A 15,088-nucleotide genomic window follows, 5' to 3' on the forward strand; every position below is an offset into this window, starting at 1 on the left:
CTGATACACGTCAACCTATAGGAATATGACGCCTATCACTGTATAAATACATAAGCTGCTTCAGTATTATCAGCAGCTATCGCGTTTCTCAGGAGCTATTACCCTCCTCCATCCCCAGCTCCTCCTCTCGTCAGTCAGGATTTGGCATTCTGATTCCCCTTGAATCAGAATAAATTCTCTAAATCTTGAATTAATGTTATCTGCTATACATTCATGTTGGTTCTGTTCTGTTTCTACTTGGTTGCATGGATGCGCAGGGAGTTCTTGCCCAGAACAGAACCATACCGCCAATCCTAACTGCATGCTAATTGTCAATCGTATTTGACGATAGTGGTCCTGACAGAAATTCTAACATCTTGGAAGCAGTAGTTTACATGGGAAATAACAACAACAACCAAAAAATCCCTAAAGTTGTATATACTAATTATTACTATAGTAAATATTTAAATATATATTAATTATATGTAGGTGTGACACATGTATATAGCCATAATATTCATCTACTTGAAAACATAGATCCATACAATAAACTTTAGCATATATGCATTCAAAAATTAAACGGTTTTGAGATGGCCCTGAGTTATGGAAATTACATGTTGATACATGTAGATACTTTATATACAGCCCTGTCCCCTTACCACAGCATTTTCAGCTCTTAATGGTCACAACAGGCTGTTCCCCTATTACCACCTCTGCCTTGAATTCATTAATTTATATCACTGTATTTGTCAAGCCCCATTTCTGACGTTTCACTCAGAAATGTCACAATAAAGTTGGCCATAACTTCCATTACATGACTTTAAGTTTGCTGAGCAGGATACCAATTATGAGATGGCATGAAATCAAAAATCAAAATGCAATAGAGGTTTGCTTTTGTTACATTTAAAATTGACATTGCTTTTTACAAGTTGAGGTTAAAAAAAAAAAAATTGACTTAATGAATTGTTTAGTATGACTCGGACTCGACTAAGGTGTAATCGAAAACAATACTTTGTCTTTGAGTACTGCTCTTAAAAGTTGGTCTATTGTTAACTTGACACAATTGTGACACAACATTTAATTTATACAAAAAAAACAAACAGCCAAAGACATCCGTCTGCAATACTGTATGAATGTTTGTTGCTTACTTAAATAGTTGTGGCACTTGAAATGGGATGAAAAATATCAAAACAATAAGAAAGAAAAAAAAATCTAGTTTCTAGTTTAGGAACTTCTAATCCATTTTCGGTGTTCTCTGCACTCTTGAAGTCAGACAGATTTGAATCTAAATTGATGTAGTTATAAAGACAGTTATTATTTTGGCATTGTACCACTGAAATTACCAATTACTTTCAATCCCTCTCTCCTTTTCTCTGTTTTCATGTTATTCTCCAGGTTGGTGAGCTGCACACTCTGTTGTCTGAGGCAAGAGAGAAGGCTCAGGGAGCGCAGGAAGCGTTGTCACAGGAGAAAAATGCGCGCCACAACGACACACATAAACTCTCTCAGGTGCAAACATGTTAATTCTTTCTCAAACACTGAACATCTAAAATCTGATTGGTTGTAGACTCATTTTAACGTGTCTTTCTAGCTTCAGGAAGAGCATCAGAAGGCCCTCCTCCTCAGAGACTTCCAGCTACAGAGCCTGAGCCTCCAGACGCGTCTGCAGCAGAAGCTGTGGAGTCAGGAGAGAAACCTGCTGGTGCAGGAGTCACAGCAGCTCAAAGAGAGCCTGCTCCTCATCAGCCTCAAGCTGCGCTGGCTCCTCAAACAGTGGAGACTCGGCAAGAAACTAGACACTGAGAGCAAGGATATCCTAGAGGTGAGAGCTGAGGGGGAATTCACCAAGAATGAATTGTGCCAAAAGCAGGTTTATTTACACACACTGTTAGTTTTAGCACTTGATTCACTGAAGGAGTTGAAATGAAAATCGGGAAATGATGTGAAAATGCTTACTAAGTCTGAACGCAATAAGCACAACACAATTCATTCACAAATGAAAAGTTTGAAACTGAAAAGGGAAAAGGGTTAAACTGGATTGTGGTTGGTTATTGAATAAGGTGCAGGTTTGCACTCAAAAGTGGTTTTATGGTCCTTTAGCTACACTCAAAGTTTGGGGTCAATACGTTTTTTTGTGGAAATAAATAAGTACTTTTATTCAGCAAGGATGCGTTTAATTGAACAAGTAAAGACATTAATAATGTTACACAAGAAATAGATGCTGTTCTTTTGAACTTTCTATTAATCAAAAAATCTCCAAACAAGTTATCCATAAAATATTAAGCAGCACAACTGTTTTCAACATTGATAATAATCAGAAATGTTTCTTGAGCATCAAATAAGCATATTAGAATGATTTCTGAAGGAGCATGTGACACTGAAGACTGGAGTAATGATGCTGAAAATACAGCTTTAACATCACAGGAATTAATTACATTTTACAATATAAAGGAGTCATGAACTGGGTTTTTATATTCTCTTTTATATTGTTGTCTGAGGTCAACTTATGACGTTTGCTTGGTTTTTACATTAAAAAAACATAAAAATGAATAAGTTATAAGCTATTTTCTACCCTGGTTTTGAGCCTAGCTTCTGAAACGCTCGGCTTTTATGTGCGTGGCACATTGAAGACTTGGAAGTAAACGCCCACTGCTATGATTGGATAACAGTTTTGCATATTATAATGAGTTTCATGTAATGCGCGAATCGGTGGGCGTTGATCTTCTTCCTCGGAGGCGGTGTTTGATACCCTTTGACGTCATAGATCCCCACTTTGAAAAACCTGTCGTTCGCTGTGCCTGGTGTCAATAAAAGCTTTTATTGGACTAACAAGGAAGTTTTCAGTTCTGAAACTTACAGGATATTCTTATAGTATGATGACCTCTTATATGTCAAAAGCTCAAGGAAAATTTGATTTCTCAGTTCATCACCCCTTTAAAATAAAAACAATTATTTTAAATTGTAAATATATTTTACAATATTACTGTTTTACTGCATTTTTAATCAAATGCAGCCTTTGTGATTATAATAAAACCATTTAAGAAATCTTACTGACCCCAACATTTTGAATGATATTGTACTTTGTAAATATTATTGAAGTAAATGTTGATGTGTTTTTCCAGGTTAACAGTGTCAAAGATCTCCGTATCCTGCTTGAGGAAGATGGGCTGACCTCCCACTATGGAGACAACAAGATGTCTGCTGCTGAGGAGCAACCACTCAACCCTACACCCAAAGAGCACAGCCTGGCAGAGAAAAGCTGCCCACAGGTGGGTGAAAGCAGAGATTGGCTGAACACCTTACTTCTGCAACTTTAGATTGGATGTCCTTATAATACAGTCTTCACGGCTATGTAAATGTAATTCATTTCAATCTCCTGTTGCCCCCAGCAGCCTAGCGGATTCGGCAGTACTCTGTCGGACCTGAAGGTGGCGCTACAGGATTTGAGCGCTGAGCTGCGCGAGGAGCGTCAGAGTTCACATGAGTTAACACAGCAGTTTGCCCGTGCCAAAGCATCATGGGAAGTGGAACGGATGGAACTCAAGAGCATTATCACTCAGGTGAGCAGCTGTGTCCGCTCAAGACGGCCCTGATACAGGGGGCACATTCATCAGTCAGACAATTGAAACAAAAACTAGGCAAATGTTGGACCTTGGCCTCACTTGATTGGAATTTGTATACATATTTTCCATAATTCAAGAGCCAAGATTTTACATAGTCCTCATTTAACATAGGAAATGCCTGAAAATAGAGTTTTTCCCTGCCTTATGGCTTAAAATTTAAAGATCAATTTGTAATAAAAGCTTATAGTGACTTTTAAATCAATACATTCCTGTAGCCAAAAGTAAATGGCATGTGTAGATCAAATTGTGTCTGCAGGATAGGGGACAGTTGTTGAAAATGTATCTCAGCTGGAGTTTTCCCTTAAGGATTTAAAACTTGAGTGGGAAAATTCAAGTGGGAACATTCTGTTAAATATACTGTGGCTTGTAACACAATAAAATCTAAAAGAGTCCATAGAGGTGAATCATTTTATAGGTAATTTGCACTGTATGTGTAAAGTAATTACTTTAGCATTGATCTCAGTGGGTAATTTTACTCCTACACTCAGGGCTATAGTCATTGATTTAACATACATAGATTACAGTAATTCCTCTTGGGAGATTCATTCTGAACACTGAAGCCAGATACATTTCTCGCGATCAGTTTGCTGTCAAACAGGCTGAAGGATGCTGGACATGACCTGTAATTTTTTTTATTTGATCTGTTGGTTTTAGACAGGGGTCGGCAACCCGCGGCTCTAGAGCCGCATGCGGCTCTTAAGCGCCGCCCTAGTGGCTCCCTGGAGCTTTTTCAAAAATATGAAAATGGAAAAAAAATTTTTTGTTTTAATATAATTTCTGTAGGAGGAAAAACATGACAAACATTCTTAACCCTTTCGCACGTACGATCACATCGGTAGGTGTGATTAGAACGGTCAGTGCATCACGTGATCAACTGCTAAATTCAAATGTGCTCTCGCGCGTTGGCTGGCGCTGAGCCAGAGACAGGCGCGCTCAGAGCTGTCATATATCACAACTTTTCAGTGTTTTCAACCACATAATGTTTATTTTAGGTTTCAGACATATAATACAAAAAAAAAATACATTTAGAGTTTGTAAAATACATACTGATGTTAAAGGAAGAGGCAATAATAACCATTTCCATTATAATTAGACACGTTTTATTCATATTAGATACACATTGTGTAAGTAACTTTAAAGTTTACTCTATTCTTCTCCCATTTCACCAGCCACTTACTTTTATGTATTTCGGGAGAAGTGGATGAATTCACGTGTTGTAAATCCAACAGATCCGACAGCTCAACTAACGCGATCGTTATAAAGGTGTTTAAACAACAAAACGCTTCCACTTGCATATATTTGACAATCGGAATATCAGATATTTCATGCCATATCTAACAAATTTGTGAATATTTTGAATAAAAAAGGAAAAATGACATAAAAGCAGATCATCATTCATTCAGCTCTGTTGCTGCTGCGGTGTGTCACGTGACACGCAATGACGCGTCACCATGGAAACCATAAAGTGACATTCTAAATAATGGTCGCCTTGAAAAACTCATGCAGGGGGGAATCAGTAGAATACTGAATACTGTCAGTCAGAATATTTTAAACTTACGTGTGAAAGGGTTAAAGTTTTTCAACGTTGTAAACATAATACACGAATAAATAAATCGAAACATAATACATTAAAATGATAATGGAAGTTAAACTTAAAGCACGATTGTACAGCAGATTAGTCACGTGGTGCGTCATTCTCTCCAGGATGTGCTGCAGGGAAAATAAACATTTAATAATGAATGCTCATTATGTATTTGTAGCCTACTTATCATTTTGATACTAGGGGGCTAATAAAGCTAATATAGACACTTATGTTGCCTTCATTATAAGGCTTATAAGGCTTTTAATTTTTTGCGGCTCCAGACAGATTTTTTTTTTTTTTTTCTCGGTCCAATATGGCTCTTTCAACATTTTGGGTTGCCGACCCCTGGTTTAAGACATGCACCAGTAGTCTGGGAGGAGAGCTGTTTGCAGTGTGTCATCAGCAATGTGGCATTTCAATGGGGGGGGGGGGGGTGAGAGGGAGTGTGTGCTTACAGGCTTGTTGCAGGGCGTGATGGTGAAAGATGAGTTTAATATCTCTGCACTGAGACATATTCATGACTGCAGTCTTCTTAATGGCTTAATTAATGGGCTCAGGGAGGAACAGGATTTAAGACACAGTTAGTGGATCAGTCTGATAAACACAGAGGCTAAAGATGAGAAACAAATAAGAAATAAAGTAGTGATGCACCAAAAAAAAAAATCGGTTTTGGCCGAAACCGTTTTGGAGGGCCTAAATCACTGACTGAAACAGTGATGTTTAATTAGCGCTTCTCTGATGGCACGTTTTGACTGTGTCTGACTGTGACAATTTACATGACTGTGTCACGCAACGTTACATTTACCTCAGGAAAGCCATTCAATGTCCTAGAATAAATATGTTTTATGATTGGAAAACACTGGCTTGCTGCTGCTTTTGTGTATTCATTATACGTTCTGCCTTAAAGTTGATGGTGTGGAATCTTTCAATGTTAAAATACCGATAACAATGCACATTTTTAAAGAGCAGGTACACATAATACAGTGGCACATGCATTTTAGACTACTCAAAAAAATAGACATCAGAAGACATGAGGAGTGTTTGGATAATCATTATGTTTTGTGCTGCTAATGGAGCAGAAATTGTACTGCAGCTTTAAGTCAAGTGTGTGTACTCTGTAGATGTCTTAAACAGTGCGTAGAGATCCAGGGCATACAATCAGTTGTGTTTAGATTAGCTTCCCTTCATTGTTGTAAAGGTTACAGCAGAAAAAGTATACACACGCACCTAAAGCAATAGCCCTATGCTCTCCAGAGAACCTAATGACACTAGACCGCCCCTTTCACCATTACCGCTCTGATAGGTCGATATTACAGAGCTCCTTTTCTCCCTGCCACTCCTCCTTTTTTATCTGACTGCACTTCCTTTGTTTTTCTAAGACTGTGGTTTAGAGAATAAGCCAAGCGATAAAGGGAGGAATGGAAGAGGTGGGACTTGACACTCTAGTATTAGCTGTGACCTCTGTGGGACTAATAACAACCTGTCACAGAAAATGATTTATCACTGTATAAACAAGAAAGGTTATTGATACCATTAATGCTGTAAGTATAATGCTATGAAGTCTTCTGTTGATGCTGCACATCGTGTCTTATTAATTTATACATGGTCTATTATTAAGATGCTGCACAATTGTTCATTTATCATGCGATTCAAAAGTGAATAAAATAAATAATCTGCAAAGCCACATCAATAGTCTGATAGGAACAAAAGAATTTCTGGATAATTTTTCTTTTTCATAATCATTTGGGTTTATGAGAAGGTATCTGGAACAAATATCTTTCATCCTCTTTAATAAACCACATTAACCCATTAACCTCTTATTGCCATCAAAAGCAAAACTCATTAGGCATTATTACCATGAGAAGCTTAGTCACTGATTGTCTGATGAGTTCCCAGCAGGCTGCGTTTTAATAATCTGACTAGCATACGCTCATGCAGTTTATGATTTCTAAAGATTTGCGGCTCCAACTGAGAAAGCAGAAGGAATTCAAAATATGATAAATGGGTGCCGGCTTCATAATTACTATTGTTGGAAACATAATACAAAATATAACCAAATATCATAACAATCTAATTGGATGAGTCACATTTGAAGCTGTTGTAAAACTGCCAATACAATATATAGGGTTGATACAACTCATGTTGTTAACTGTAAACAACCTGCAGTTAATAAAATATATTACCTGGAAAAAGAATTATCTATTTTAATTATTCTTAATAGTAAATGTAATTATTGATTTTTTCAATCAAGCATAGATAATTGCACTTTGATTTGAATATTTAATGGTATTGGGCAAATAATATCTATAAAATATCTGAATGTTGCTGCTGTCAGCAAATGCTTGGGTGTGTATTATTGGGCTGTTTCTATGGTTACTCTTCTGGTTCTGAAACATCAAGTATCCTCTTTTTATCTCAGTCTCTTATTTTATACTGTATCTTTGTCATCAGCTGGAGGGTAAGATGGGGAAGCCATCTGTGGCTGGGAGTGAAAAGGACTCTCCAGACCTCAAGGGGGCGCTAAAGAAGGAGCGAGAGGAGCATCAACACTTATTGGCGGACTCTTACGCTGCCGTGATGGACCTCACCAAACAACTGCAGATTAGTGAGAAGAACTGGAGCCGAGAGAGGCTAGAGCTTTTGGAGCACTTCAACCAGGAAAGAAGCCAATGGGAACAACGTATACGGGATTCCCAGAACAAAGGCGCACAGGTCAGATGTCATTTGAAAGGATTTGTTCACTGAAAAATTACAATTCTGTCATTTTTTTTTCTCCTTCACTTCATTCGAAACCCGTATGACTTGCTTTTTCCGTGGAATGCAAAAGGAAAAGAAATTATGATTGTGCTGGTCACTTTCAAGTTTCAGGGGACATGAAAACACCAAAAAGAGTTGAATAAGAGTCTTCTGTACATTTTTGAATTTTTTTCAATTAAACACAAAAGAAGAAATTCTGGAAGCATCAGATTTTTCAGAATTTCTCCTTTTGTGCTCCACAGAAGAAACTTATTTGGGTTTTGAACTACATGAGGGTGAGGAAATGATGACAGAATTTTTATTTTTGGGTGAGCAATAACTTTTATGGTCAAGTTTCAAGTGAATTAAAGGCCTGGGAAGCTTTGTTTTGTATTACCAAAGCTTGTTCCCCTGCTTTCATGTTTTTCTGAGTCCTTTTAATCTGTTTTATATAGGTCTGTGAGAATGTCATTATGACATATTTTGCACATTGTTCATCCCCACACTTCCTTCACTGACTCAGGGCTCCCCTCACATAATGGGAGGATATGACAATATCTCTAAACATTTCCACAGAGCGCCGGCATGCTCACTCCCTGTGTGTTGCATCACTTGCAGCTGGAATTGCTGGTTTTGCATATCAGAATCAGAAGCTTTATTGTCAAATATGTTTGCACACACAAGGGATTTGTTTTGGTGACAGAAGCATTTTCCAGCTGTTTATATATATCTAAAGAAAGAAAATTTTGAGTTAAGAGAGAATTAAGAAAATCCATGTGGCTGTGCACAGCTTATGCTGTCCAATTGGAAAGAGGCCTGAAACAGTGCGGTCAGTGTGTCTGTACTAAACAGACTGTAAGTAAGGCTGGAAAAAGAGATGAGACTATATAGTCCCCCCCCCCCCCCTAATTTCACTCTCTGCCTCTTTGTGGCAATCAAGCTCTGTGCTCTAATTTCTTTGTTTCGTATGAGATCTTGAATGAGAAAAGTCTAATAACATGCCTCATTGAGAGAAATTGGGTCATTTAAATAGACTTGATGAACCACACCACTATCATTACCCCCACAGAGGAAACAAGCTGTTTTGAATGACCTCATTTCCTAAAGAGAATTTCAACTGACTCAGTAATACCACATGAATGAATGGGAGTACTGTGGCGGGGGGGTGACCATGGCATGCTGTAAAACTTAACTAAAATGGATCATTTCTTTTTCAGTCTCTTCATGATAAAATGTCTGAGAAGGAAACCTTAGCAGATGTAGCCACGAGCAGTTCAGCACTGCAGAGGTAAAATGACTGCCATAAGGTCTAAATTGCATCCCCATTTTAATCAGACGTGATTGTTTTATGATAATCTCCATTCTCTTGTCACAGGACCAAATCAGTTTCTGCACCCTCTGAATTTAAGAGTCTGCTGGACACCAGTCTGTTCCTTCCTGGTCACATGGTCAGTGGAGTAAAAGAGTGCAATGTTGCACAGCACCAATCTACTGCTCCGGCCTCCATTCTAGCTTGCACTGACTTAAGTGATCTCAACAAAAAGAATTGGAAGTACTTGACCAGTGATTCAGCAATATTGGAAAAGCATGACCAGTTTAAGACATGGGACTGCCCAAGCACCAACTCGAACAGCAGCTTCCCAGGACTGGAGCTGAGCAAGGAGTACATCCAGAGAAGCTACACCGCTCCAGATAAGACGGGCATTCGCATCTATTACAGCCCTCCAACAGTTCGGAGAATGGAGAGGAGGCCAGTCAAAGAAAATGCCCACCAGGATCCCCAGCAAGGACTATCATCTAGGGATGCAGCCATGACAGATCTATCAGGCCAGAATGCTGTGTCTGTACCCTTATCCACCACTTCCTCATCCGCTTATGAGCAGTGGTTGAGCTCACTTTCACAGCAGCATAGAGACCTGCTTGAAGGACGTACAGGAGGTTCTGCACCTTTCCATGGACTGGAGATTTCAGGCAACCTTAGCGATGACATGAAGGAGATGACAAACTGTGTACGACAGGCCATTCGTTCCAGTTCCCTGGAGAGGAAGTGCAGCAAAGATTCTGGGAGCCAGACAGTTGGTGTTTCTAGTACAGGAACACAGACAGCACAGTTTGTCAGCATTGGCCTACAAACTGATGGCCCCATTTCAACTACTAGAGGCCTACAAGGGAAAACATGGTCTCCTCGTCCATCCACCTCACTTGCATCTGCACGCTCTCGACAGATCTCTTCATCTCTGGATAAAGTGCACAGTCGCATAGACAGACCCTGTTGCTCACCAAAATATGGCTCACCTAAGCTCACCCGCAGGGTTTCCACCTCCTCCTCCAAACTCGAGACCTCCTCAACATCCTCAAGGGATCGCAGTGTCTGGAATTTGCATAACCGTAGTGGATCTCAGATCGGTTCTGCCTGGGCACGTTCCACCACCACACGTGACAGCCCAGTGCTTAGCGGCCTAAATGATGGCTTGACCAGTCTGTTCAGTGTGGTGGAACACTCCGGAAGTGTTGAATCATTATGGAAAGTAGATCAATGCCCAGGGAGACAAGCCGCTGGAAAACCCTCCTGTCCTAGCATAGGTATCGGTCTGGGAGAAGCGGGATCTCAGAAGTATGGCATGGTCCAGGAGTTTCTTTCCAATGTTTGCGGCAGGACTGCACCAGTGGGCACGATGGACGAACCGAAGCCTGAATACCTACCTGGAGCCTTGATTGGCACAGACAATATCACGAAGATCGTCAACAAGAGGTTTATGAAAACACAAAGAGACGAGTTGGTAGCCACCGGAAAGGATGCAATGAGCACAAGCTCTAGTACCTTGGAGGTGAGTTTAATCATGAACAACTAATTGTGTTAGACAAACTCCCTCTTCCTCCAAAGCATAAACCCTGAATCAAGTAAATATCTTAACTTTTGAGTCCTTTTTTTGTTGTTGCAGGATTCAGTTTGTGACTGCAACTCACAAACCGTCACTTCCTGTTTTGCCCGCCACTCCCGCTCCACCACTCGACATTCCCATGGCCAGTGCAAGCATCGAGTGCAAGAGTCAACCATGGGAACTGAAGAACGATTCGATACCAGTAATGAGTGAGGATGAGGGTGGCCTCTTCTGACGCTTCCCAAAAACTACAAAATAAACAACTATCAACACTCACACCACACAAACTGCCACACAAATCCACTGCCACATACACCAATACACAACGACACACCCTTAAACAAACACACATACTTCATATCTTAAATAAAAAAAACTTCAGGGTTACAACAATGGGACCTTGGAGAATTCCTGCATCTGGAGAGTTTCCAAACCAGACCTCAGTGTAACCAGCACACTTTAATGCCAAGGAAGGGGAGAAAGTAGACCTCCTTTTAGGTCCACCATTCCACTGTCAAGATTTCCGTCATAGTCTGTCATTCCAGTGTAAACCAGCCAGTCCTGATTTTGAATTCCACCATTCCACAATCATTCAGTCAGACCTCTCCTTAAACTCAGCCATTATTCTGTTCTTTATCCAGCCAACAGGACAGCTTAGCCAGCCATTTCGATCCCCATGGGAGAACTTGAATAATCCGAATCCAAGTTCGGTGTTGACCACACCAGGTCTTAATGAATTTCATGTAGATATCAAGTAAACATAAAGCATGCAGCTGAACTACACAAACCAACAACCTCAACATGGCCTTCAGTAAGAGTAAAACTTCTTATCACAACTGCCCAGTGGCCCTTACTCTCGCCCACAAATAGCATTGCTTCGAGTAGCTGTAAATTTGTCCCATAACCAGCAATTGATGGATTCTACAAGTTCATATACAACTTACCTTTTTCAAGTCTTTTTCAAGGGACCACTTTTGTCTTTGATGGTTAAGAAGAAAGTTTCTTCCTGGAAAGTGTTGCCACCTTAAACCAACATGGTCTCAATTTGGTTTTATGTTCATGTTCTCTACAGACAATCATCAAACAGCAAAGCTTGTTTCAACCACTTTATAAACTCTGCAACTACTTGGGACCATGTTCCATTTTCAAACCAGCCAAAATATGAAACTCAGAATCTACCCCTGGATTTCTCTAAAAAAGGACTAGATGATATGATTCACCATATTGCATTATAAATCTGTCCCATTTAAAACTTGATATTCTTATTATGCTGTCTGAAGATGTCTACGAAGAGCACGTTGGTAGTGGTAGAGTAGGAGGATAGCAGTTGTTTTGTTTTCTTTGGTACTTTGTACTGTATAAGTGTTTGAACATTAGAGTACTAACATGTAAATCTCCATTCCTTGGCTATGATGTCCTCATGAATTTTAAAGTGTAATGGTCATTTTTATTATCGCACCCTGCTACTACGGAAGACTGTTGCTGGGTGTATCTTCTGCAATCCTCTTCTTTATTTTCACTGTCTACCTCGCCATCCTCCATCATCATGCTGAAATAAACCTAATGGACCCTAGTTAGGGCAAACGCCAATTTTAATTTGATGTGAATGAAACAAGACTATGAGGGATATAAGTATAGTCAGTTTAATAGATTTTACCATTGGTTGTGTTGGAAAATTAGATGTTAATCTTAAATCTACTGAACTTTGTTTTAAATATCATTCTAAGTCCTTGCGGTCTTCTGATTCAAAAGGTTGTTGAACTAATGCTGACTAGACTGTTGGGTAGTCTGCATCAATGCTGGCTCAGCAAAAAGGTGCATAGTGGTCTAAAGGGGGTGCTTGTGAGCACCCTTCTGAAACCTAAAATGACAAATGGGATATTCTATACACCAGGGATGGGCAACGCCGGCCCTGGAGTGCTGCTATCCTGCAGAGTTTAGCTCCAGCCCTGAAAATAATAATAATAATAATAATCTGCCTGTAGCCTAAGTAATCATTTGACTTGGCAAGACATTGGACATTGGCTTGTTCAGGTGTGTTTGATCAGGGTTGGAGCTAAACACTTCAGGACAGCAGCTCTTCAGGACCAAAATTGCCCATCCCTGCTATACACCCCATTGTTTCACTTGGGTGTACGTCAATCCCTTTCAGCCTCAATCATGCCAAATCGAATGTCGTCTACCCTGACTAAAACCCGTAATCCTATTTTACAGAACACATTTGAAAGCCTCACAAAATACTAATTATGCATATCACATTTATAAACAGACATGTTTAAGACTGAAACATTGAATGCTAATTAATTGGCCATAGAGAGATTTTGAGATTAGTGAGATTTTATCAGATAATCCCAAACTATAATCCATAATCTGACCATTTGTCCATGTAGCTATGCAGTTACTGAAATGTGTGCGAGTGTGTGCCTCCCTGTAGCAGCTCCTGCATCCGAGTCAAGTCTGCTTTGTAAGGTTTTTTTTCTTTTCTTTTTTCAAATCTCCAGTTGGAGTGGTGCTGCAGAAACTGAAGTTTAGTCCTTTTTGCTGGTGCTTTTCTTAGCTTTGATGACAGAACATTAGAGAAAACATTTTTTTGTATGCATTTCTCAAGCCATACCAATTGTTGATTCCGCTCTCTTTATAAATCGGACATTTCTCAATTTTTTAGTGTCTGGAAAAAACAAACAAACAAAAACCCAGCCTATTATATCCCAGAAAGTGTCACCTCTTTATCTGTCACAGCCTTGCCGTATGTCCCACAGCTACCTCTTAACTCAAAACTGTATCTTATATTACATTTAACCCATTCATGTTTTATTTTGAAGGTCACTAGAGTGCCTTTTTAAAATTAAAGCAACAATATATCTGTTAGAAGTATGTTTTTGAGGAACCATCTACTGATGGCAATGAAATAATAGATGTTTTCAGAAGACTGCTGTTAGCTACTGAACCACTGTTTCTTAAAAAGGAAAAAAATGACTAAGTCTGTATTCATGAAGTTAAATGAAGTGCAAATTCAATCTATTGTGTATATTGTAATTGATTACAGAAGCCAAAATGCAGTTTGAGGATATTTACGAGTGAAATCTGCAAATGTAATCAGTCCGTCCTTTCTTTATAAGCCATTTTAACCTGTTTGAATGTTTCCTGAATTGAGTCTGATGTTGTGGCTTTGCTCACTTATACATATCAGACAAACGGTGTACTGTCCCTTCAAGTGTCCCTTAACCAATTAGTCTTGGTATTCACGCTTCTGAGTCTGGTCACATGATCTCTGAAAAACAGGGGGAATGACCTTAGTTTAGGAGCTTTACGTTTGAGTGCTCCCACAGTCAATTTATCCAATGCTGAAGTCTTACATCAAACCCCACTGATGGTTTGAAATTTCCCCAAATTTAGCAGAAGAATGTAAATGATGCCAATTAGACACTTTTATAGCTATTCTTAAACCATTGACAGAAGTTTAAAAGGTCATGTGGTTGGTGGTTTTAGATTTAAAGGAGTTGTTTTCATGGGAGCAGCTCTCTAATTGGCCTTTCCATTCACGATATTGTTCTCCATCACGTCACTCTGTTTTAATGCCTAGCAATATATAAAACACCTTGTCGCTTATCGTTGTCAATATCAATTGCTAAATTATTATAAAGAAAATGTGTGTATATTTTTTTTTTGTTTCCATTTGAAATCTCTTGAATGAAAAAGATGTCGGATGGACAATGAGGAACATTTCTAAACGTTTTAACTTGAAATCAAATATACTGTAAATAAATACACAATTTTTACTCTTTCTATCCTTGTGTAGGAAATTTTGAATGTCTGCCAACTTTGAGCTTGAATTCTGTACCTTTCCTCACCTGAATTAAAAACATGAGAACATTTTGTGTAAATAGAAACATTTTGAAAATAAAAGTGCTAAAAAAAATTCTTGGTAGAATTTCCTTTGTCCCATTTTTTACTGGGTGGGTGTTGCCTAGAAAAGTTGTTTTCTACAACAGATTAAAGGGGTCATATAATGTCATTTTTGTACAAGCTAATATGATTCTTTAGGGTCTAAATTAAAAGTTTGTAATATACTTTAATTAAAAATTCTCATTAGTATTGTAAGAAAACACTAATTTTACCTGGTCAAAAACAGCTCTGTTTTCAGCACTCCGTTCAAGTGCATGTGTCTTTAAATGATAATGAGTTTTGATCACCCCACCCCTCTGTTCTGTGCGTATGCAGTTTGTAACACAATAACCATAACGCGTTGTTCATTATAAACATGGGATTATGAATTATATTGAGAA

At 38.9% G+C, this 15,088-nt stretch overlaps 1 protein-coding gene across 2 annotated transcripts in view; it reads left to right on the forward strand.

Moving 5' to 3' along the window:
• mtcl2 (microtubule crosslinking factor 2) overlaps positions 1 to 14,707 on the forward strand; it is a 51,461-nt gene extending 36,754 nt beyond the window's left edge. Inside the window, exons 7-14 of one of the 2 annotated variants that reach the window (XM_081385898.1) lie at positions 1,375 to 1,488; positions 1,571 to 1,801; positions 3,102 to 3,248; positions 3,369 to 3,539; positions 7,636 to 7,896; positions 9,138 to 9,208; positions 9,296 to 10,748; positions 10,863 to 14,707. In XM_081385898.1, the coding sequence (XP_081242024.1) occupies positions 1,375 to 1,488; positions 1,571 to 1,801; positions 3,102 to 3,248; positions 3,369 to 3,539; positions 7,636 to 7,896; positions 9,138 to 9,208; positions 9,296 to 10,748; positions 10,863 to 11,015 (2,601 nt within the window). In that variant the 3' untranslated portion in view covers positions 11,016 to 14,707. The remainder of the gene's footprint in view (positions 1 to 1,374; positions 1,489 to 1,570; positions 1,802 to 3,101; positions 3,249 to 3,368; positions 3,540 to 7,635; positions 7,897 to 9,137; positions 9,209 to 9,295; positions 10,749 to 10,862) is intronic. The other variant, XM_081385899.1, reaches the window with a different exon arrangement.
• Positions 14,708 to 15,088: the final 381 nt, after the last annotated feature.

The sequence above is a fragment of the Scardinius erythrophthalmus genome, assembly GCF_964197995.2.
Source record: "Scardinius erythrophthalmus genome assembly, chromosome: 15".
Lineage (NCBI taxonomy): Eukaryota > Metazoa > Chordata > Actinopteri > Cypriniformes > Leuciscidae > Scardinius > Scardinius erythrophthalmus.